At 41.3% G+C, this 23,471-nt stretch overlaps 1 protein-coding gene across 1 annotated transcript in view; it reads right to left on the reverse strand.

The window, feature by feature from the left end:
- CNTNAP2 (contactin associated protein 2) overlaps positions 1-23,471 on the reverse strand; it is a 1,334,251-nt gene that overhangs the window by 16,907 nt on the left and 1,293,873 nt on the right. The window contains exon 23 of the mRNA XM_045005260.1: positions 14,114-14,344. Coding sequence (XP_044861195.1) covers positions 14,114-14,344 — 231 coding nt within the window. The remainder of the gene's footprint in view (positions 1-14,113; positions 14,345-23,471) is intronic.

Genomic DNA, 23,471 nt, shown 5'->3' on the forward strand with positions numbered 1-23,471 from the left:
GGCGACTCTTCAAATCCTTCCATTATCTCCAGGACATTAATTGTAAGAACATATCCCAGCAGGACTGTGTTCATTGCCCGATACTTGTTCCACAATGGCCACAAACGATGACTTGCCCAGAGCAAATAAGCGTCACGAAGCTGTAGTTATTACATGTAGCTAACCTTCACATAGCAAAAGCAATTATCTTGCTCATAGGGATTACAGCTGTACTGCTGCTGCATTATTAGGTTGAGGAAGAAAAAAGAAAGCTGCCTTCCTCATTCAGAAATTTCAACCAGTCACTGCCATGCTATTTAGGCAAAAGTATCCCAATTCTCACAAAGAAGCGGAATGAATTTTGGTACTAAACACCGTGCACCACCCTAGCCATTATTCAGGACCATAAATAGGGCCATTTAGTTATTTGGGTTGTAAAGGCTGGGCTGGAACTATACTGATAGTCTTCTTCAATATTCAGGAATCCCTTAATCTCCACCCTGTCTCTATGTTTTACAGCAGCCAACTGTCCATCTTTATCAATCCACTGGGAATCAAAAAGTAGCAAACATGGCAAATAACTCTTCAGTGGAAGCAGCCATCCTGGAAAGAAGCCACTTCTCTGGTTTGGGAATTCTGTGATTTTGCTTTGGTAATAAATGTGATAAAATTCTCCAAATCCTCTGCTCTGGCAGCTGTGGCAGTAAGCATGCACAGATACCAACCAGAAGCAAAGAGTGTAAAGTGAGGACATGCCAGCACTATTGTGCCAAACACAGGGCTGACATGTGGATGCACTGAACTGCTTTAGGGCAATCTAAACTCAACTATGGTTTGTAGACACCATGTCATCTGATACACTTGCAAAGTGCAAGGCAGACTGGGAAATTGGTACGTAGGGTAGTGTGGGTGACAGTCTGGGATTATGGAAAGACACATTTGCTGGATGTTTCTGTTAGAATGAGCAGCAGTGTAATAGTTAACACCATTGACATTTAACTTGTCACCAATAATCTCCAGATTGAGATGCATGGAGTAACTCCTAAATGGGTTGCTACTATCCTCTTAACTTCTTATAGCCGGGGTTCCTGAAATTTGTTAAGGCATTCTTCTCATAACCACAGAAAAAAGCTTTTAAAAGTGATTGTGAGATAGTAGGGTGACCAGACAGCAAATGTGAAAAATCGGGACAGGAGGTGGGGGGTAATAGGAGCCTATCTAAGAAAAAGACCCAAAAATCGTGACTGTCCCTATAAAATCGGGACATCTGTTCACCCTATGTGATAGGCATGTAAAAATTGTGTGTAGTTTTTATGGTGACTAAGGAAAAATCTTCCTAGGGAAGGGTGGAAGGACACAGTCTTCCAACGAAAGCTGCATCCTTGAAGAGAATTAAAAAACTATACTGGACAACACACGAGAAAACATAGGGAATAATCCTGCACTGGGAGCAGGGATGGATTAGATGAGCCAATGGACTTGATTCTGCACTGCCTTGCACTTTGCATTGTCACTTCCCAATGACAGCATTTTACATGCTTTGATTGTGCAAGTGCAAGGCAGTGGAGAATCAAGACCAATATAATTTTCATTTCGAAGTTAAAGGTTCCATGATGCATGATTTTCTTCCTTATTCAGGTCAATACATTTTAGGTATAAGAATGGTAACATACTGCAGGATTACACCATATAGGGCTGCATTTGTCTGATAACAGTTCAAATTTTAGACACATTTAGATTTAGATGTAGTGTTTTGAATATTTACTGTTATCAAAGTTCCAAACTGATCTGCAGTATATTACATCACTCAAAAGCCTGAACCCATTTGTCTTTTTACTTCTCAGTAGACACATCTGCATGTCACTGGGTGCCTCACTAGGACTTCGAACAAGAACTGATGATATATTAGTCATGCCGGCCTAAGCTATTACTGTCATGAAAATTTCATGAACAGTTCTTACATTTCACCTGTTAAGGAAGGAAAACAAATACTTCCTTTTATAATTAATGTAGAATATGAAACGCTCTGGTGCTCCCAAAGGAACTGTAGAGTTAAGTGCTGATCAAAGCCTAGCTGTAGATATCTAAGCATTGTTAATGGACCCAAAGAGAAACCTATAAAAAACTGCTTTGGGACCAGGGAAAATTGTCTTTATGGAAAGCGTGTGTATGCGTGTAAATCTCCAAAGACAGGGTTTCTGTCTTGTTTCATTTTACAATCGCATCTGGGAAGGATTTTGACTCTCTTCTCCTCTCTCTGTTGGAGTCATGGAAGGAGGTTACAAAATAGCCCTAGGGTGGAAATAGTTCCAGTCCTCTCTATGTATATCCTGCAAGGACAGAAAAGAACTAAGAATAGGGAATAGTGCGGTTCAGGGTTGGGAAACTCATTTACATGGGTTGCCTACCCTGCAAGCAGCATGTCTACTCCGACCCATGCAGTGGGGAAAGTCTGGTTTTCTGTTTGCCTTCAAGAGATGGTATCTTGTGAGCTAAATAGGGCCCTGGTTCAAGGTATTTGTATCTCTTTCTACACTCACACACACATACATACATCGGAGCAATAAAGACTGTTTGATTATTGTCCCTTTGATACACATTTTGGAGACCCTTGCTACTCTATGCTGTCACATTAAAGGTTTTGGATACTGAGATGACTAATGCCATTACACCTCTCTCGGTGAAAGATGAAGCCTGTGGTGATGAGTCTTGAGGGTTAATGGCTTTTAAACTAATGTATTTGTAAACTGAGAAGCCTGAAAAATAGCAACTGCTATACTCCCAATTTGTACATTAATGTGCCTATAATTTGTAGCTCCTATATTTGTAATTTTCAAAAATGGTGGGCACAATCCTGCCCCTGCTGAGGTCAATGAGGATTTTGTGGCTGATTTTAATGAGAGCAGGATCAGGCCCTATACATGTGATGTGTGCATTAATTTTATGAAAAAAAGAGACAAAACAAAAAAAACCAAACTTTTGTATGGAGGATGTGGGATGAGGTTGGAGCGAAGAAGAGAGCTTCAATATTCAGAGTCAAAATATAAATTTAAACTTGAAACTATAAAGGCACCAACCTTGGCCTTCAGCTTCAGAGTGTTTATGCTAGTTCACTAAATTGTCTTCAGTCTCTGGAGAGAGAGCCAAAGGAAAAGCAAGGTAGTGGAGCCAAAAATTTGGATATCAAAATGCCTTCCTCTCCACTATTTAATGATTTCCCTTAACAGGATTCCTAGTTATTGATAATACTTGTAAAATAGATATGGTCTTAGCATTGGTGACAGTGACTCTCTTTTTAAACTAAACTACTAACTTTCTTATTCCTAGACTACATGATTAACATTCTACTCAGTGCTATACGAAATAGCTACAAATGCGTGGGTCTCTTAGCACGTACCAAAACAACGTATCGGTTTGGAAGGTAGCTAAACATCAACTGGCTGGTGTATCTGATGAAGTGTCAGGAACGATTATATCTTTTAGGAGAAGAAAAACATGCATAATTGTGAAAGAGAACCAGGCAAGAGGCAAGGGTCAATTTTTAACTCTCCATCAGTAGAGATTACAGCAAATTCTAGCACCATAATTAAGAATTTAAGGCGCATGCACTGATGTTACCAAATCTCAGATGCTTTCCTTAGTTTGTCTCCCTGCTCCTTAGGGATGAGAAAAATATAAACTGATACATCTTAAGACCTATTACCTATTAATATTAATTTGCAGTGTTGATGATGAGCAGCTGAGCTATAAAGTTTTGCTTGGTTTGGGTCCTGGCTACCCAAGAAAATCACCTCTTCCCTGTTAGCAAATGCACCAGAAATCAAAACTTGTACATTTCTGCACACTCCTTAGGTATGTAAATCTGGGGGCTGAAGGTGGGTCATTCTCATCAGAGATCCCCTGGCTCTGGAACTCACTTCTCAAGAGGCCTGCCAGAGGCTGACTCTGTTGACCTTAAGGGCATGATGTAGGGGATTTTTCAAATCTTTGCATGAGTGTGCAATGATGAGTCTAGCTTATAGCTTAATAGCTTATAGCTTATAGCTTAATGTATAGTATAGTGAGTACTGTGATGCCAGCAATGATTAACAAGCATGTTAATTTAAAAAAATACTGTTCAGTGCCCAGAAACCATGTAATACTTTAAAAATATGGCATCATTCTCAGTACAGATGCTTAGTACAGTGGCATGCTTGGCCTTTTGTCCTCTAAACACTTTCTGGATCTGCACTTTTTGTGTCTTCAGAGGTCAAGTTTGGAAATGGAGGAGCCCATCATGAATAAACATGACTGATTCTTTTCTTCTAACTCATCTGTCACTACAGATAGGGATTTGTAGGAAAGAATCATCTGTTGCTTTCCTCTGAAGAAGATGATGAGAAAAGCTTCTTATATCATCTGTTATCGAGCTGTCTCTTGTGCTGTTGGAAGCACCATTACAAACGAAGATCAACTATTTAGTGTGCTATTCTTCAAGAGGTCTGAAATTGGGAGATGCTCCATATACTGCATCCACAGCCCAAGATAGTTTGAAATCAGAAATAGTATCTGCAGCTAATAATGCTTGGGATCCTCTGCCTTCATGATCCAAACGTACAGGGACAAAGAGAATATAATATACTAAAAGCAGCAGCTATTCAGTATATCAGCTGCTTTTTGAACTGGCGCATCCTTGAACAGCATTTCTGAGATATTTCCTGTCAAAAGACAATTGCTCTGTCTACTAACATGTGGAAGGGCTAATGGTCACCGAAAAGAACCTTAGAAGCCCAGCCTTACTCACTGACAACCTCTAACGCTGCTCAGGAAGGAGATAGATGTCTTTGTTCAAAACAGCCACGGTGCTGATATATTAGTTGCATCATCCCTAGTAAAAGGTTTAACATAAGATGATGAGTTAACCATGTGACATTACGTCCCATACTCTTCATAGAAATATGCTTATGATATGAATATGGCATAACTAAGATGAATTTTATGCAAGATGGGTGGGTCATGTGAGATGTCAATGGAAAGGTTATGATTTACTGAATATGATTATCCAATGTGTATGAATGTATCATTTCTATATCTGAAGTTAGGTATATTAATTATGTAACAATTACAACTGTGTTTCCTGGGGAACACCCACCAGACAGTATGCAAACAGCCCGGATGGGCCATTAGGGGGAAGTCTTTGAAGATGCTAATCTCCCTCCTTCCTGAGAAGTTTCCTGGGATGCTGCTTTGACACTGCAGGGTCAGCTGACCATGTCACCTTGTACTGGACACCATCTTCAACTTCTAGTGTTTTTCCATAAGAGGGGGTGGGAGTCAAACTGGGAAACAAAGGATTCCTGCCATATGCAAATCCTATCTAAGGCCGGGGAGTGAGTTAATCTTGGTTCTTCTCCACTGCCTCCATGCCCAAGAAGAAAGACTGATGAAAACTCCTGAAGAAACAAAGGAACTGAGCGGGGGGTGGGGGGTGGGGGGGAGGGCGCAGGGGCTGAGTCCAGGTGAAAAAGGTCTGGCCTGTGAAGGGCATACCTGGAGATTTAAGCTGAAAGCAGTGCAGTTTACCTTCAAGAAACTCTGCAACCTGCATGAAACAACATTTAGGGTGAGAATTTGCTACTATTAACCAGTTAACTTAGTGTATTAAGTTTAGGTCTCATGTTTTGTTTTATTTGCTCAGTAATCTGCTTTGATCTGTTTGCTAGCCCTAATAATCACTTAAAATCTGCCTTTTCTGGTTAATAAACTTGTTTTTTGTTTATTCTAAAACAAGTTTGTGTAATTCATAACTGGGGGAGGAGGGAGAGAAGCTGTACATAACTTCCTCCACATTGAGGGAGGGGGCGGATTTAATGAGCTTACGCTGTATAAATCTCTATGCAGCCCAAGACAATATAATTTTGGGATTGCATCCCAAAGGGCGTGTACACTTGAGTGCTGGGCAATCCCCGAACGGAGTCTTCCCACACAGAACTGATCTCAGTGTCTGTGTATCTTTCTGCAGCTGGGCGTGTCTCTACCTATGTGTGTGTGCTGGAGAAGGCTTGAGCGCCTGGCACAGCAGGACAGGGTGAGGGATCCCAGGCTGGTGGAACGGGCAGGCTCAGTGGGACCCCAGTATATCAGGTGGCACCCAACCTGTCACAAACCACATGTAATTTCCCACATGGTATTGTGTCAAATGCTTTACTGACATCCACATGAATGAGATCTATTGCATACCCCTTGCCTAAGAAATAAACTTTCTTATCAAAGATATCAGCTTAGTCTGGCATGATCTATCTTTGGTAAACCCGTGTTCCATTTATCTTCATGTCTTTAATGATTCTTTCCTTCAAATTTGTTTTAACGTGTTGCACACTGCTGGGGTCAGGCAAATGTGTCTGTCTGCAGTTGCTTAGATCATCTCCGTCCGTATCTTAAATATAGGCATTACATTTGCAATTCTCCAGTCACACAGTACCACTGCCAAATTAACGAATTTATTATTTATTTAACTGTGTTTTTTTTAAATTACTGAAGACATCCCCTCTGGTTAATCTGCATTTAGACAGATTTAAAAAAAAACCCTTCAGTACGAAATAAACCAGAAATTACCCCTTTGTAGCTTTTCCATCTTCTGTGACATTACATTTTAAGATGCAAGCTAATTATGGTTAAATACACTTGTAAAATTGTAAACAACGTTATGTTAAAATGCACAGTACATATAGAAGGTAATTGCTACAATCGCAATACTTTGTCCTTTTTATACTTTGTATTCCAAAATACCATAAAAGGTTAGACTACATTTTGACTAATTATTAAATGTCCATTTTAAAATCAAATCTACTTGATTATCTCTTGTGAGCTGAGAATTAATGGGGGTTCTGTAGAAGGGGAATTATACTGCTGATTTGCATTGGTTTCATTCGTCTTTACCCCAGTAAATCAGACTACAATGGAGAATGACTTGTTGAATTTCACTGCTTCATCATCACCAGAAAGAGTCACCATGGCAACAGCGAAAGACTATGCATTATAAAAATACTCAGCAAGCTAAACAAGATAATGCTTTAAGATAAAGTTGTTCAATAGTAAGGCAAAGTGCCAGAAAGGGGGGTGAAGCAGCATTTTAACTCTGGCAATGAATCCAGAAGGAAATGAAAATGCTGATTGTATTAATTCTAAATGTATGTGAATTCAGTGCCAAGTACAAGTGCAAGAATGATAGCCTTAGAGACTGAAGTCCTGTGTGTAGCACAGGCAATGGCAGTGCATGCCTTCCCACCAATGTGTCTCACACCTGACTCACAGGAACCACTTCTAGGCGCAAGACGGTGATTTAGTCTCTAGGGCACATTCTAGTTTTGTCTCTATGGCTGCCAACCTGAGAGCTAATTAGTAGTAGTTATGGTATGCACAGCTGCCTGCTTAGAAATGGATTGAGACCTAACTGTGGGCATCCAAGTTTGAAAACTTTGTCTTAAGCTAATATGTAGCACTTGTTTTTCACGGTAGCTCTGGGATTATATTGCTAGCACTATCAGGTGGTCTCATGTTATTTGACTGGTGAACCCCTGCTGCTCACTCTCCTCCTCAACATTACTCTGAGGGAATTTTGTGCCAGAAAATTAAAAATTCTGTAAATTTTATTTGTCAATAAATAAATGTTGAGGCTCCAGTATTGCAGTGGGGAGAAGAGGCCACTGGCTGCACGGAGGTGGGAGATCACCCTGCAGCAATCCCCTGGGACATGGACTCGGTGGTGAGGCTTCACCTGATCCTGACACAGCGCAAGGGTCAGGTGTCCCAGAAACACTGGGGGGGCTCTGCCCCTCCATGCCAGGCACACTAGGTGTGGACAGGCAGGCTCAGCTCAGCAGGATTCAAGTGTGGAGAGGCTTAGTAGGGGTGGGGGGGGGTGTATGGGTACGCGCGGGGGTGGGGATCTGGATGCATAGGGGTTGAGCAGATGGGTCTGACTGGCCCCGGTGGGTCTGTCCTGGCACCATCTGGGGTATCCTCAGCCCTGTCCCTCCACAGTGATTTACTCTCTGCTGGCTGCTCCATGTCCCCAAAATGACATGCCCGTGCTGCTAGGATGGGACATGTGACTACTCATGTGACTTCCCTTTGCTTTCTGTTACAAAGTCATTTTTCTGCATGGAAGCAAAGAAATCTGCAGCGGACTTGAATTCTGTGTGCATGCAGCGGCACAGAATTCCCCCAGGAGTACAACATGCACACACACATCTCTGCTATGACCCCAGTGATAGCACCCATCATAGTGTTCTTGTCCCTCCAGGGGATCTCTGCTGGTAGGTAACAATTAGCATGATTCCTGTAGCACTGGCAGGACACAGACTCAGAAAGGGAGCTACTTCTTGCAATATCCATCCATCTTGAATTATTTTTGGAGCAACATCTGTTTTAGCACAGTTAACTAATCAGTGTGATCTATTCCTTTACTTGAGAGACCTTATCCAAAGTCTAGCAACAACACAGATGTACAGTAGCTTCATTTCAATGTGAACTGTGCTCAGCATCTCTGGTAATATGCCACTGATTTAGGAACCTATATATGGATTTATGAGTCTAACTTTGGGGACCCAGGTTAGAAGGTTTTGGCTTCAGTCATCCAGCACCAAGGTTTTGACATTGCTGTATCTAAAGTTCAACTAAACTGTGTGGGTGAAATCATAATAAAGCTGAATAGATGTATCTGAAGGCTACCTAGCAACCCCCGAGGCGGTTTCTGTTCAGTCACTTCACAAGACATGTTCTTTGCAGCCATTTCAGTGTGAGAGGGTGGGAGCTGACTATATTCCAACTGCCTTTCCCTTTAGCACAGCAGGATTTAAATCTGCGACTTTCAAAGGGCCATTGTCATTGTCCTCATCCTCCTATCCAATTTAATGCCTAAGGAAATTTACACTAAGAATTGAAGTACATCTTCCAGTTCTGGAACCAAAGGGCGGTCTTATTTCATACCTCTAATTTTTCATGTACTTTCCCCACACACTTCACACTAGAAAAGGCTTTGGTATGCAAATTTTGGATGGTTTGGGAATTCTCTCAAACTAACCCACCCCCAGTGCGCAACTATCAACTTGCTAAAGTAAGTGGCATTAAAAATAAATGTGTTGTTCATGTAGCATTTACTAATATCACGAGTGAGAGTCCAAAATCATATTGTCTACAATACGGTCAGATTGGCAGTGACTTTGGGGACTTTTCACCTTCCTCTGCAGTGTGTGGGGGTGGGTCCCTTACCAGGATTATCTGGGTATCTCTCACATAATCATTTCCTTGCCACTGTAGGAGACTCGAGTGTTGGTGCACCTCAGCCCCTCCCATTCTCTGCCTGTGGCACACAACAGTCTAGTTTCCCATGGGCTGTAATACTTTGGTCTAACTGCAGTTGTTGGGCTTAGTCAGTGGCAGATTAGCCACTGGGCCAACAAGGCCAACTGGGGCACCCTCGCACCTCTACTCATTCTTCCCCCCGCCCGCCTACCTGGTGGTCCTGCTGGGGAGCGGGGTTGGGGCACAGGGGCTTGCCCCACTCTGCCTGCCCACATGATGCTCTTGCTGTGGAGTAGGGGAAGCCCCCGCGCCCTGCTCCCGCTGCCCAGCAGGAGCGCTGGGTGGGGGTGGGGGCAGGGAGGACTGCAGGTGGAAGAGGTAGGAATGGGCCCCCACTTGCTCTGGCTCAGGCCCCCACAAACCCCTAATCCACCTCTAGGCTTAGTATGTGGGTGCTGGGTGGTGTTTGTGACTTGTGACATACAGGAATTCAGACAATGATCCTTCTGGCCTTAAACTCTATGACTCTATCTTTTCTTGCAGTTAAACAGCCAACTTCTTTAGACTAGCAGAGATCCTGTACAAGGACTAAGTTGTCACTGCACCCACCTCCCTCACCTCACTTCACGTCTTTGACGGTGAAACTACACTAGTTCCCCTTTATGAAGGGGACCCAAGAGAGAGGGTACCTGCTCTGCACCACAGTGAAGTATAAGTCAGGAATCACTCAACGACCTTTCACTCCTGTCACTTTGACACTACATTCTACTCACTGTGGAGTTTCACTCCACTATAATTGGTAGGGCTTCACTTTGTTTCTCCCCTTTGTATGTAGCAGTTACCGTATTGTTCCGAGTATAGGCCGCTCCTGATTATAAGCCGCACCCTTAAAGTTTGGTGCTATTTTAAAAAAATTAAATTTTTAATTTTTTTAACTTAAAGATAATCTCAGCCGCGGCCGGGACTCAGAGGGCTCTGGGCTGTCTGCCGCGGCGGGGAGCCCAGAGCCCTTTAAATCCCAGCCGCGGCGGGGAATCAGAGCGCTCTGGGCTGCCCGCCGCGGCGGGGAGCCCAGAGCCCTTTAAATCCCAGCCGCGGCCGGGACTCAGAGGGCTCTAGGCTGCCCGCTGCGGCGGGGAGCCCAGAGCGCTTTCAATCCCAGCCGCGGCCGGGACTCAGAGGGCTCCGGGCTGCCCGCCGCGGCGGGGAGCCCAGAGTCCTTTAAATCCCAGCCGCGGCCGGGACTCAGAGGGCTCTAGGCTGCCCGCTGCGGCGGGGAGCCCAGAGCTCTTTAAATCCCAGCCGCGGCGGGGAATCAGAGCGCTCTGGGCTGCCCGCCACGGCGGGGAGCCCAGAGCTCTTTAAATCCCAGCCGCGGCGGGGAATCAGAGGGCTCCGGGCTGCCCGCCGCGGCGGGGAGCCCAGAGCTCTTTAAATCCCAGCCGCGGCGGGGAATCAGATCGCTCTGGGCTGCCCGCCGCGGCGGGGAGCCCAGAGCCCTTTAAATCCCAGCCGCGGCGGGGAATCAGAGGGCTCCGGGTTTTTTTTTTAGCAAGATCCCGCTTATAGGCCGCACCCCTAGTTTAAAAACTTAAATTAGGGGAAAAAAGTGCGGCCTATACTCGGGACAATACGGTATTTACCACAGAGGTGTAGAGTGAGTTTAACCTCTCCCTCTACTCTCACTGAGCAGTGGAAGAAAAATTAGGAGAAATCTCTGGCTCCCAACCTTGATGCTGCTGCTCCCCACTGAGAATGAGGCCAATGCCCCTTTCATGCCAGCTTCCAAATGAATGTGTTAAGAAAAGCCCTGCCATTACTCCTGAGTGGACAATGAGGGTCTCTTGCCAGGTAGTCCTTCTTCAGCTATTACAAAACTCCACGTATAGTGAGCTTTCTTTGTAGGAAAAAATTCCTTTAGTTATAGAAATCCAACTCCACTAGTTTATTTTCAATAAGTTAAACTGGGGTAGGGGGAAGGATTCCATATGCCTTTCACAAAAGGGCCCTTTGATTTAAAAAGCATAGGAAGGTGATTTTGTAAGTACAGTAGATTGAAATGGGGGCATGAGGCATAATCTTCAGGCACCAGTTGATTGGATGATTTCAGAGAAGATGAGCAACAGGATAAGAGAACTTATGAGGAACAATTAATAAAACTAATGGCTTTATGCTCCCTTCTTACATGTTACAAGGTGAAGGAGATGGGCTGAAATGTTACAAAAAGTTGGCTGTATGGAGGGCATGTGTCATTATATGGTAGTCTCTCTCTATATGGTTATAACTCTGCCATGAAGCTGCCAACACCCCATTGGCTGGATTGGGGATCCACAATGTTGGAGGGTGTGACGCATGGCCAGAAAGGCTGCAAAATAAATGACTCAAATTCAAACCTTAAAAGACAGGTGGGGAAATAACATTTGTGTTTTTGTGTATTTACATATGTATGGGTAGTGCTCAACAATGTAATCAACGGTCCCTGTCTATGCTGTATGCTGATAATTCAAAGATCAAAAGAACATCCTAGCATTTAAATGAAGTGTAAACACGGGATAGCTCTGTATTCATCTCTCTTTGAAATGTATAGCAAATCATCAGTGAATGGTGGAGGAACAGGCGATTGTCGTATGTTAATTCGTATAGCTAAGTACCGGTGATAGACTGCGGTATGTTAATCTGTGCGAATAATTAGCGATGATGCTTAGGAAATAAAGGCCTATTGTTCCCTGAGGGGCTCCAACTTGTCAAAGGAGACCTGAAATTGTATAAAAAGATCCTTGGGACCTGATCCTTTTTTATCTCAGATCTGCTTAAGCTTCACCAGGGGAAGTTTGAGTTGCAAGATGAGATCCCAGTTAAGCTGGTACACCTGGGATATGATATTGGACATTGGACTATAACCTCTGAACTAAATTCTAAAAGAACTCTTTGCTACTACAAAGCTCACCATCTCTGCTATGAATCTGAACCTCAGGAATTGAACTCATGTCTGTATGTATATTGATCTTTTAACCATACTCTCTCCCTTTTCTTTTTTAATAAATTTTAGTTTAGTTTATAAGAATTGGCTATATGCGTGTATTTGGGTAAGATCTGGAATATTCAATAACCTGGGAGGTAATGTGTCCGATCCTTTGGGATTGGTAGAACTTTTTCTTTTATATGATGAAATAAGATTTTCAGAAATCTTTGACTTGGATACCTGGATGGAGGTCTGAGGCTGGGTTACTTCAAGGGAATGGTGTTGTTTGGACTTCTGAATAACCAGCAAGGTATAATAGAAGCTGTTTAGTGATAGCTTGGTAAATCTAAACATTGAATTATCCAGCAGCTTTGGGGTTTGTCTGCCCCATTCTTTGCAGTTCACCCTAATTGGGTACCCTCAGCTGACCCCTGTTGGGACCCTGGTTACAGAGGGTGAAGGGTGGGACATCCTCCCTCCTCTCTAACCCCTGGGGAAATCTGTTCAGAAGTTAATATAGCCTCAGACAACTCCCCCTTCCTTGACAGAATTAAAATTCAAAGTAAACTCAGCAAAGATCCTTAGAATTTCCCAGTCCCCACAGACTTTTCCTGCAAGGAGCCATGACGTGAGCCTATGGTTCTTTGAAGTTGGTATACTTACCACGCCCTGGCACTAAGACTGACAGATGGATAAAGCCACAAACCAATTGATCAAGAGAGATAATTAGGTATAAAAACACTAGGGACCTGATTCTGATCTCACCTACACTGGCTTGACCTCAGTGTAACTCCAATAACTTGAACAGCCTAACTCGTGATTTACACTGGTGTAAGTGAAATCAGAATTAGGTTTGCAGCTCTGGGCAGATGTCAATATAGGCCTGGACTGCATAACTCTGAAGGGAATGGAATAACAGATTTGTTTAATATTTTATCTGAAGCCTGGGGAGCTGAAAGATAGACCATTATTCTAAAGTCAGGCGCACTGTGTACTTTCAAAGGCTGTTGGTAACAGCCAGTCAGAGAGCAGGATGCACCTGCTAGGATCAGCAAATTGTTTTGGTTTCCGAGCATTTTCAGCCTGAGATGAATGTGGTGCTGGCTAATGGAATTTCTCATTCAAAATGGCCTAGGGAAAGCAGACACTGCAAGGGTGGAAAACAAATTTGCAGTTTATAAACATATTTGCTCTTAAAATTAGATACTTTTTGCATGGGGCTGTACAATAGAATGTATTCATTTATCAGCACAAACCAGTGCTGCGAACAACCTGTTTGTCAATACTTGCATTTAAAATAACCAGTACTCCAAGGAAAGTGGGACCACAACAGCTAGTTTTAGGCACATGATTTAAACATTACAAGATTTATGCAAAACAGAACATGAACAGAAATGTTTGAAGGACTGCTATAATGCCATTGAAATTTAACATCCATCTGCCGTATTACAAGGCCAAAGACTCATTTTGCTGGTATATAAGAATCAGAAAGCAAAACCAGCATGAAACAGACCAGTGAAGCTTCATTGTCTAATATGATTAAAATGCAAAAAACCCAAACAAATAGCACAAATATACATACATAATGTGTATTGTATAGAATGTATATGCTGGATGCAATGAAGGGTGGATTCTTTCTCACCTGAACTGATAATGTAAGGATGCTAGAGAGAAAGACAGACATATTTATATGTACTCCTGCCCACCATAGGGCACATCCATCCACACCTTACTCATGATTTTAAAGCCAATGATAAATCCCTTCCTTTTTTGTTCTGATTTTGCATCCCTCATTGTAGTCACCTTTGTAGAATTCATCCAGGGTAGATTTTTCCATTTAGTTTTAAATGCTTAACTGCTTTTCCTTGCAGTCAGTCCACACCTTACCTGAATCTAAATGCCAGGGGTCAGTGGCCGCAGACATTGGTGGGATGGTCAGCGGAGATGCTCCGCAGTTGGATTCCACTAGCTCCCCTTGAACGTGGGCGTGAGAGGAGGTGTTGGTAGGTCTCAGGGCTGCCTTGAGTGGGGCAACCTGGTTGAACTGCACTCTAGATAGGCAGCCAGTGAATCCTGGTGTATTGTATTGATAGATATCTTGGTCGATCTTCCCAGTTTCTAAGAAAGAGAGAGAATAGACTTGTCAATGCAACTGGCCGGGATGGAAACAGTGCAGCTCAATAGGTGTGGTTTTAAACACCCACTCTCAGGAAAGCCCCCACATTTCAGACCTTGCCAGGTTTCTCTACACTGCAGTGCTGATTAAAGTGGGAATCTTCAGGCTTTGACGTCACCTGGCGACACAACTGTTCTAACATTAAAATGAGAAAGGCGAGCGGGAAGGATCAACACAGGGTGCAAAAAACTCTTCTCCAAATAAGAAACGAAAACAAAGGAGTAGCTCTGAGGACTCTTCCAGTCAGTTTCTCTTTTCACTCATGTGAAACTGCTGCTGTGACTGTTTCTTTTCATTTATTCTGGCCTGTCTCTCTTCAGCTCCCCCTTTGATAGCCCCCCACAGACAGCATGTTACACATTTGTATTTACCATTAATTGTCATTGCTTTCTGTGCTTCTCTCCCCATTTACTTTTTAGAAAGATCAAGAGCTCCCTTGGTCTAAGGTGGGAAATATCCTCTCTAGTTCCTCCCCGTTGTTAGAAATTCTGAAGAAGCTGCATGAATGCATCTGCCAGGAGACAGCAAATTCTCCATACTGTTGTTAAAGACTCAAAGTAAGCTATATGTTCTCACACACTCACTCTTGTACCAGAGTTTACATCCACCAAAGGCATTTTGGAAGTCAGACATATTACATCTTGCTGCTGTGGATTAAATATTCAAGATGTTAAGCTAAATTTGTGCAGAGTGTCGCGCTCCATTAGGTCCTCTTGACCTTCCTACTTCCAAAAGATTTGGTAAAAAACCCTAAAACAAAACCTACAAAACATTTAGCATATGCCCTTCATTTCTGCCAGAACATGCTGTTTAGGTAAGAGTGACTCTTCACAGTACATAAGCGCTGTAGTAACAATATTGGTATTCTCTATCAGTAGTCTGCATTAGAGAGTAGATTAACATTACAAGCCATTACTACAACTCCAAACATTCCATTTTCATTGCAGAGAAGAATTCAACTTCACTTTCTTTTTGATCATGCAGAGTAAATAAAAATGCAACATGACAGAATGATGTTTCTGCTGCATTAAAGTGGTTTAATCTGGAGCCATTGAAAGAGTGGTCATATGCACATTTCAGCTTCAATTTCTTTTTTCCGGGGTCTCATTGCCTAGGTCAGCAGTGACTAGGGTTGAAATTCTGGCCTGAGTGAAGTCAGTGGCAAAACTCTCATTGACTTCAGTAGTGTAGGGTTTTATTTGTGGGGATGCAGAAAAGGAAACACCTCAGGCTGCTCAACAGCAACCATTTCAGAAATTAAAGAACAGTGTTAACATGCTCAATAAAGGAGCCGGTTAGAGATAGCATAAGACGGTATATATATAAAGCAGGCAAGAAAAATAAAATAAAATAACAACAACAACAACAACAACAAAAAATAGGGCTCATATTCAGTTCTCCCAGCTGTGTGAAACATTTGCAACAAAACCCAAACCACATGAAACATCTGGGTCTGAGCTTTGCTACTCACTCCAATTTTAGAACAGCAAGGCTTTGATCCCTGACCAGACCCTGTAGGTGCTACTGTAATACAAACAATAAATATTAATGCTACTCTAGTATTCATAATGATGTTGCATCAAAATGGGTGTGATTTACAGTTTCTTTTAGTTTCAGTGTTATATCTAGGGAGAATGTGGCAGTTTTAGTTTGAGATTCTGAGTGCAGATGGAGAGGGGTTGGACTGACTGAAGGGAGAACATGGATCAAAACTGAACAGCCTGGTGAACCAACTGCATTTTGCACAGACCTAGTTTATACCTGTGTCTCTTTGATTTGGAATGATAAACAACAACAACAACGAGCATTGTATATTTATATTGGCATAGCCCTTAAAGGCCCAACAGCATTGGGATGCAAACCCAAAGGCAGACAGAATACTTGTCCTGAAGAATTTATAATCCAAGAAGGGTGGGCATAGAGATACGACAGCATATTCGCATTAGAGTCTTATATCCTTTGGTACATGAACTGATTGGCCTTATCCTTCCCATTTTATCTTTTCCAACCCACCTGAGAAGTCCCTTCTTTCTCTGCCAATTCAGATCTAGCCTTCATTGGCAATACAGCTATTTTTCATGAGCAGTCACTGTACAGTGACTGTCATCTGTCACAAAATGGACATATGCTTAGAAGCAGGTTAAGGACGAGATTAAGTCAATTACAATAATTATATTAGTGACTTGGTTCTTCCAGCCAACCCTCCTAGAAGCAAAATGCAAATGCAGCCCCACTGAACCATTTGCAGTACCAGCATTATGTTTTCCAGTAATTGTGTTTTAAATAAAAATACATATTTTGTATGTAGCACCTAGAAGCTATCCCAAAGACAATGTTACTGAATTTAAATTTATTACCTGTAAGGCCTATCACTCTTTCAAATAGACAAGAGTCATACCTTCCCTGAATATTAAAGTACCCCTCACTATAATACAATACTTCTTGAAATAGAACAGTTTACAGAATATATGTAATTTATTATTGTAAATCCTTGTTTCTTTAGGAAAAGAAATCAAGTTATATTGCAACCACTCCTCTACTTAAATTATTAAACTGTTCATTACATAATGGTTAAAGAAATACATCTTGTTCATATTTAGATGGTTCCTGGAGAACTTAATCCAGTAACACCAATAACATAATCTCACTTAAAATCTTAAATGAAATGATGCTGCTAAAAAGCTACTAAGATGATGAAGCAAATACATTTGGGCTGCATTAGCAGAGTCAGTGACAGATACTGGCTCCAGTGAGCACTTAAAAATAATAAAACACTTTGCCAAAGACCTGCATTTTTGTTAAAAAAAAATCCACAAATAACACAATGGTGCAAGATATCTCATAAATTTGTAATCGTCTCACATCACATCCACATTATAATAAGAGGGATCAAACACGTCTTTTTGTCCTATAACTATGCACAAGTTTTTCCTTTGCATGTCCTACGGGGCTCTCTGTACTGATGTTCTCTGATGTTAGGTTATTGTACTTTGTCTTCCATCTCTATTAGAGTCTGTTATATAAATACATTCCTTTAAGAGTGTAACCATTATAAAATTAATTACATTATCACTGCCATAACTAGATCCATTTCTCCCCCAGAACAAAAGAGAAAAACTAGGACACAGATTTGCATTATTTTTTAAAAAGAAAAGAAATGCACAAGGGAACTGTATTCCCTTTAAAAAAAATTTCAGCTGTTAAACTAGTACAAAGTCATACCAATTAATGTTACTAATTTTATCACTTTAGGGCCTGATTCTGCAACCCTTACTCACATTGTGAAGCACCTTACTATACAAGAAATCAGTTATTCCAAGGGGACTGCTTATGGAACGAGGTACAGGTACTAATAGTGTGAGTTAAGTTTGACAATCAGGACCTACATATCCCCGTGTGCCTGATCCTGCAGTCCATACCCTGTGAAACCAATGGGAGTTTGGGCCTATCTTATGTATTAAGGGTGGAATTTTCAGAGGCCCCCTACGTGATTTAGGTACAAAAGTCAATGGGAATTCAATGGGACTTTTGTGCCTAAGTCACTTAGGGAGCTGCTGAAAAATCACATCCTAAAGGCATTTTTTGCTTCATCTGGCTAAGGCTCTTTATTTATTTTCCTGTCATGTTTCCCTTCAGATCCTTGAAGCAAGATGCCAGCAAGAACCTTTTCACCGAGAAATCTGCAGATCTAGGATTGAGACCACAGTTGCACAGCAGGTGGCCCAAACTGTAGCACGATGCATGAATCCATTACAGTGCACAAACCTATCACACTCAACCAGTCACAAAAAATCTATATGGCCAGCTCCCTAGATTAAGGAATCAAAATGAAAAACAATTTAAAATCCCATAGACGGAGAGCCTTGTGGATTTCATTACACTTAGTAATTTTTGCATAGAGTGTCTCTCCTGTAATTAAAATGAGCAAAAATTAGTAAGGTTTCTTTTTTCTATATAAAAATATCAGCAAAATAGTGGAATTTAACCCTCAGTAATTGCTTTGGTTTTTACAATAATACTTGTGTGCAGCTGTCATAGAAACATGACAAGAGTGAAAATGGTACTGTTTCTATTCTGACCAAGGGTTCTGCTGTAAATTCAGAGGCTCTTCCCATCTAGGTGAATGAGGGATGAGTTTGCTTAATCTGTCTGGGCATTACAATGAGAGAAGACACCTTTAGTCGAAGTATTTTTGAAATAAGTTTTGCACTCTTTATTGAAGAGACCTTTCAATGAGAGATGAGGAAGGCTTGAATCAACCAGAATGGGTAAAAGATAAAAACAAAAAAGTCCTGAGTTCATCTTGTTTTTGCCATGTCATCAGATCATCTGCTGCAATTCAAATGTCAGAATTCCTTTTGGAGGATTAACAATTTAGATAGAAAAGCCACTGTAAGGCAGTCATTTGGAAAGATTTCAGAATGATTCGACGAATTAAAATAAAATATTAAGATATACCCTCTGTGAGGTTAATTCCTTCTATACATTCTACTACAGTGAGCAACAAACATGCTTTTCTAAAAGGAAGTTAGGCCATAATTTTAGGATAGCCAATCTTGTAATTGCACAAAACTGAACACCCTTGCCCTGTCCCCTGCCCTGAGGCCCCACCCCCTCATTCACTCCAGCCGCCCTCCCTCACACTTTAACTCCCTTAATTTTTACATTTATTTAAAGTACACCTCAACCCCGATATAACGCCACCCAATATAACACGAATTCAGATATAACGTGGTAAAGCAGCGCTCCGGGGGGGTGGGGCTGCGCGCTCTGGCAGATCAAGTTCGATATAACGCGGTTTCACCTATAACGCGGTAAGATTTTTTGGCTCCCAAGGACAGCGTTATATTGGGGTAGAGGTGTATTTAAACTTCATAGGTTTTTGTAATGTCAGTGGAAGAAACCACAGAAAAACAACACATGTTTGGCTTCTACAGACTTGTACAGGTCTCTGTGAGGCTAAGTCATATCTTTTTAATAGTAATACTTCCTTCATGTATGGAACTCTACATTCAAGGATCCTCAAACGCTTTATAAATATTTATGAACTAAGCCTCAGTGCCACAGAGCAATATGTATTTTTCCTATTCTATAGATGGGGAAAATGAGGCACAGAGATTAAGACCAACAATTCATAAATGCCCACTCATTTGGGTGCCTCAGTTTTTGAGTGCCCAACCTGAGCCACTATAAACATTATACAGCTCCCACTGAAACAAATATATGGCAGGTGCTCAAGCACCTTTGGAAAAAATCAGATGTAAGGTGTCTCAAGTCAGAGCCCAAAATCTGTTGTCTCTCTTGAAGGTTTGGCTCCTTCTGACTTGCCCAACATCACATAGGGGTCTGTAGCACAGCCAGGAATAGAACCTAGCTCCAAGACTTGTACCTTAGTCACAAGACTATCCTTTTGGCTTATTAGCCACTATGACTATTTTCTATACACAAAAAGCATAGAGCTATTACTGTGAAATGCAATACTTGCTCTGATCTTCTGCACAGCAAACCAAGTTGCACTCCCCCTGAGTACAATCTGCTAAAGAGAGTCAGGGTGGTTTCCACCAATTATGTTCCAGTAATAATGAAATACAATAGAACTCTTGAAGTACATAGGACGTGGAGACTTATAACAAATGAGTGCACAATAGGATGCATACCACTTACCTATCTTAGGGTTTTGTATTGGTGCCCAATATTATATTATCTGAGCAGTTCTAAGGTCAAATATACTGGCAAAGCAAGATCCTTAGTGGACTTGATGGAGTCTTTCGTACTTTTTTCTTTGGGAATAGGAAACTCTGCTTGGGGTAGTTTTTTAGGAGTAAGAGAGGAGAGGAAGAAGTGGTTGTTGTAAATAATCATTCCGGTTATGGTGGAAATATTTTTTATCATGGAAGTAGGTCTTACCATAAGTTTACTGAAATGTCTTATAACGTATTCACTTAACTTTATGAATGCTATCTCCTACAAAAAGAAAACAAGAGCGCATTCAAGCTTTGTTTTAACTGTGCTAAAGAATAATCCAGCTGCTTGATTAGAGCCTGATGGTTTATATTTAAATAGGCAAAAACAAACTCAGATGTAGAAAAGTGGGAGTTTAGTTATTCTGGAAATATGACAGCCATACAAATAGCGAGTAAAGTTTGGTTTGCCACAGAATGATATTTCCAGCTCTGAAGTGCTGGATTACTATTTTATTTCATTTAAAATTAAGCATCCACTGATTGGATAGACAAAAGGTATATTAAATTGAACCTAAATTATCTCTATATAATATTACAACAGACTATATAGGTGAATTCACTGACTCAATTAAATGAACGACTAACTGCTTTCAGGTCAATCTTAACAATAAATTTTCTCCAAAGAGAGTATCAAGCATTCTCTTATCTCTTCAACTCAGAAAGATATCCTATTACAATAATAATAATAATAATATTCTCACAAATGAGCCCTGTAAGCATTCTTGTACCATGTACATGTTACGGTATCATGGACAACATTACAACAAAAGGCAGTTTAAGCTCCATTGAAAGGAAGCTATTGATTTTAAGAAGTCACAGTCTGCTGAGCGCGTTGGAGCACTTTCTGGTTTCCAGGATGTGACATCTACTCTAAATGGAATAGCTCAGAATGGCACAGGCCCCTGCCACACTGAGGTGCTTAGATACCCTGAAGATGGTAACCAAGATAAAGAGATTAGACAGGTAGGATGTGATCACATACAGTGGGCAGTTAGAGGAAGATCTGACCTAGTATGGCAAATCCTTTCACCGGAGCATCAAGTACCATACAGCCAAAATGAAAGCTTTGGAGGAAGGCAAGAATCCATAATCATAGAAATGTAGGGCAGGAAGGGACTTCAAGAAGCCATTTAGACCATCCCCCCAGTGTGAGAGAGGACCAAGTATACCTAGATCATAACTTGTTCTTAAGAACTTCAATCACTGGGATTCTATAACCTGTCTTGGTAACCCTATTCCAGTACTCAACTATCCTTATAGTTGGAAAGATTTTACGGTTAGAAAGTTCTTGATTTAATTTCATCGTGTTGATTTCAGACAAATTTTACCAATTTACAATGCACCTAGCCAATTGCATTAACTCCAGACAAAGAAGGAAATAATTCTTCCTGGCACCAGCATCTAGAGCATGAGATCAGAGGTTTTTTTTTTTTTTTGGAAAATAACAAGCATCATTAAAGATGGGACAAAGCAATGAGTATCGAACACCATTAGGCCAGGTTACAAAGTGGGCATTTATACCACCTAAATCAGCAAAATTCTGTTGAAGGCAATGGAGCTATAGTGAATTACAGCAGTTAAGGTTCTGGCCAGGTATGTCTGGAAGACCTCTCCTCTAAGGAAGTAACAATTCCACTATCACAGAGTGGATGACTTTGTTTCTGAGTTAAAATTCAGTAAGCAGTACCAACTTAGCTTGAAATGATGAGAAGCTTTTTTGTCATTATTGTAAATACAAGCCAATCTGTGTTTGTTATAGGAATACAGAGGTCTGTGCAATCCTGAAAATTTAATCCAGCAAACAAGAATTCTAACTGATTCTCTGATATTTAAAGTAGCTTTGAACTGAAGGAATTAACCCTTTGAAGGCTAGCATACTGCTCATAGTCAACATAATTTACGGCACTGCTGCAAAGTTCAGTGGAATTTGAGGACATCAAATGTACAGTATAACCATAATTTTTCAGAATGCCTAATAGATGACAAATAAAACCTTCAGACAAATGGGGTTTCAGTAAAAATGCATAGCACTTAGTGCTGTTAGAGGTGACTGATGCACAAGTACAGTTATCACAGATGCATTCTATTCCTGCACAGAACAAGGAAAGAATGGGTCTCAGATTTCTTGCATTAAAATTCTTTACATTTTTGGCATCCATTTGCCATGACGGGACTAGACAAGTATGTAAGTTTATGCTAGGTTGAATTATAACCACTTGTTGCAAGTCATTAGACAGAAAAATGAAAGAGCCATTTCGCTAGTGTTGCAGGGATGCTCTATAGCTGTGTATCTGTAAAAAAAAATTAGTTAATAAAGTACCAGTAGATGGCACTCACCAATATATAGCATAGTTCTTGGGTTTTGTAGGACCAATAAAACGTGTTGTGCATTGCAAATGGCTTTCTCTGGCTCCTCTTTACATCAGCTTTTAAGAACATTAAGTTGGTAGATATGTGTGGGCTGAGAAAGCTAATGAGCAGCAGCTGCCTTTTAAATCTTCACAAATTATGCACAACATGGAACTAACTAGAGCTATTGCAACTCTCACAGTGCAGTAAGAAAAGACTATGTAAATCTTATTAACATGAGCTAGGAATAGAAATATCACAGTCTTTGATATATTTCACATGTAAACACAGACCTCAGAGCTGGACACTCCTCATTAGTTCACCTCACTCTCTTACCTGTATATAAATATATTTTTATATTTAAGGACAAGTTTTCAAATAACCTAGGTGTCTAGGACCCTTTACTAGGTCCCAGGCAATTCAGAGGGTTTCATGTACAGTCTGGTGACTGAGATTTAACAAGTCATATAAATATCTAAATTATCAGGTCCTCAAAAGTGATGATTTTCAAGATCAGCTCTCCTACCAGATCAAAATCCACTAAATACTACATGGAGTGCCCCACTGGAGGCACTGTGTCAATATGTGATGGCTCATCAAAGCCAAATGTTACAAGAATGAATGAAAACTAGCAGCATCCAACTCCTTCATCATTGCAGAAAAAATTCATATAAAAGCTAGGGTGACCAGACAGCAAGTGTGAAAAATCGGGACAGGGGGTGGGAGGTAATAGGAGCCTATCTAAGAAAAAGACCCAAAAATCGGGACTGTCCCTATAAAATCAGGACATCTGGTCACCCTATATAAAAGCAGCAATGGAGCAGCATCCTAACATTGGAAGCTTCTCCAAAGCTGTGGAAGCCCCTTCCCCTCACAGCAGTGCCTCCCCTCAGCAGGGAATGATTACCTCCGTCTGGGGTGTACTGGAGAGGGCTGATGTCTTGCTTGTGGCCCCACGAAGTCGCGGGACCTCCTG

This window comes from Mauremys mutica, chromosome 2 (assembly GCF_020497125.1).
Source record: "Mauremys mutica isolate MM-2020 ecotype Southern chromosome 2, ASM2049712v1, whole genome shotgun sequence".
NCBI lineage: Eukaryota > Metazoa > Chordata > Testudines > Geoemydidae > Mauremys > Mauremys mutica.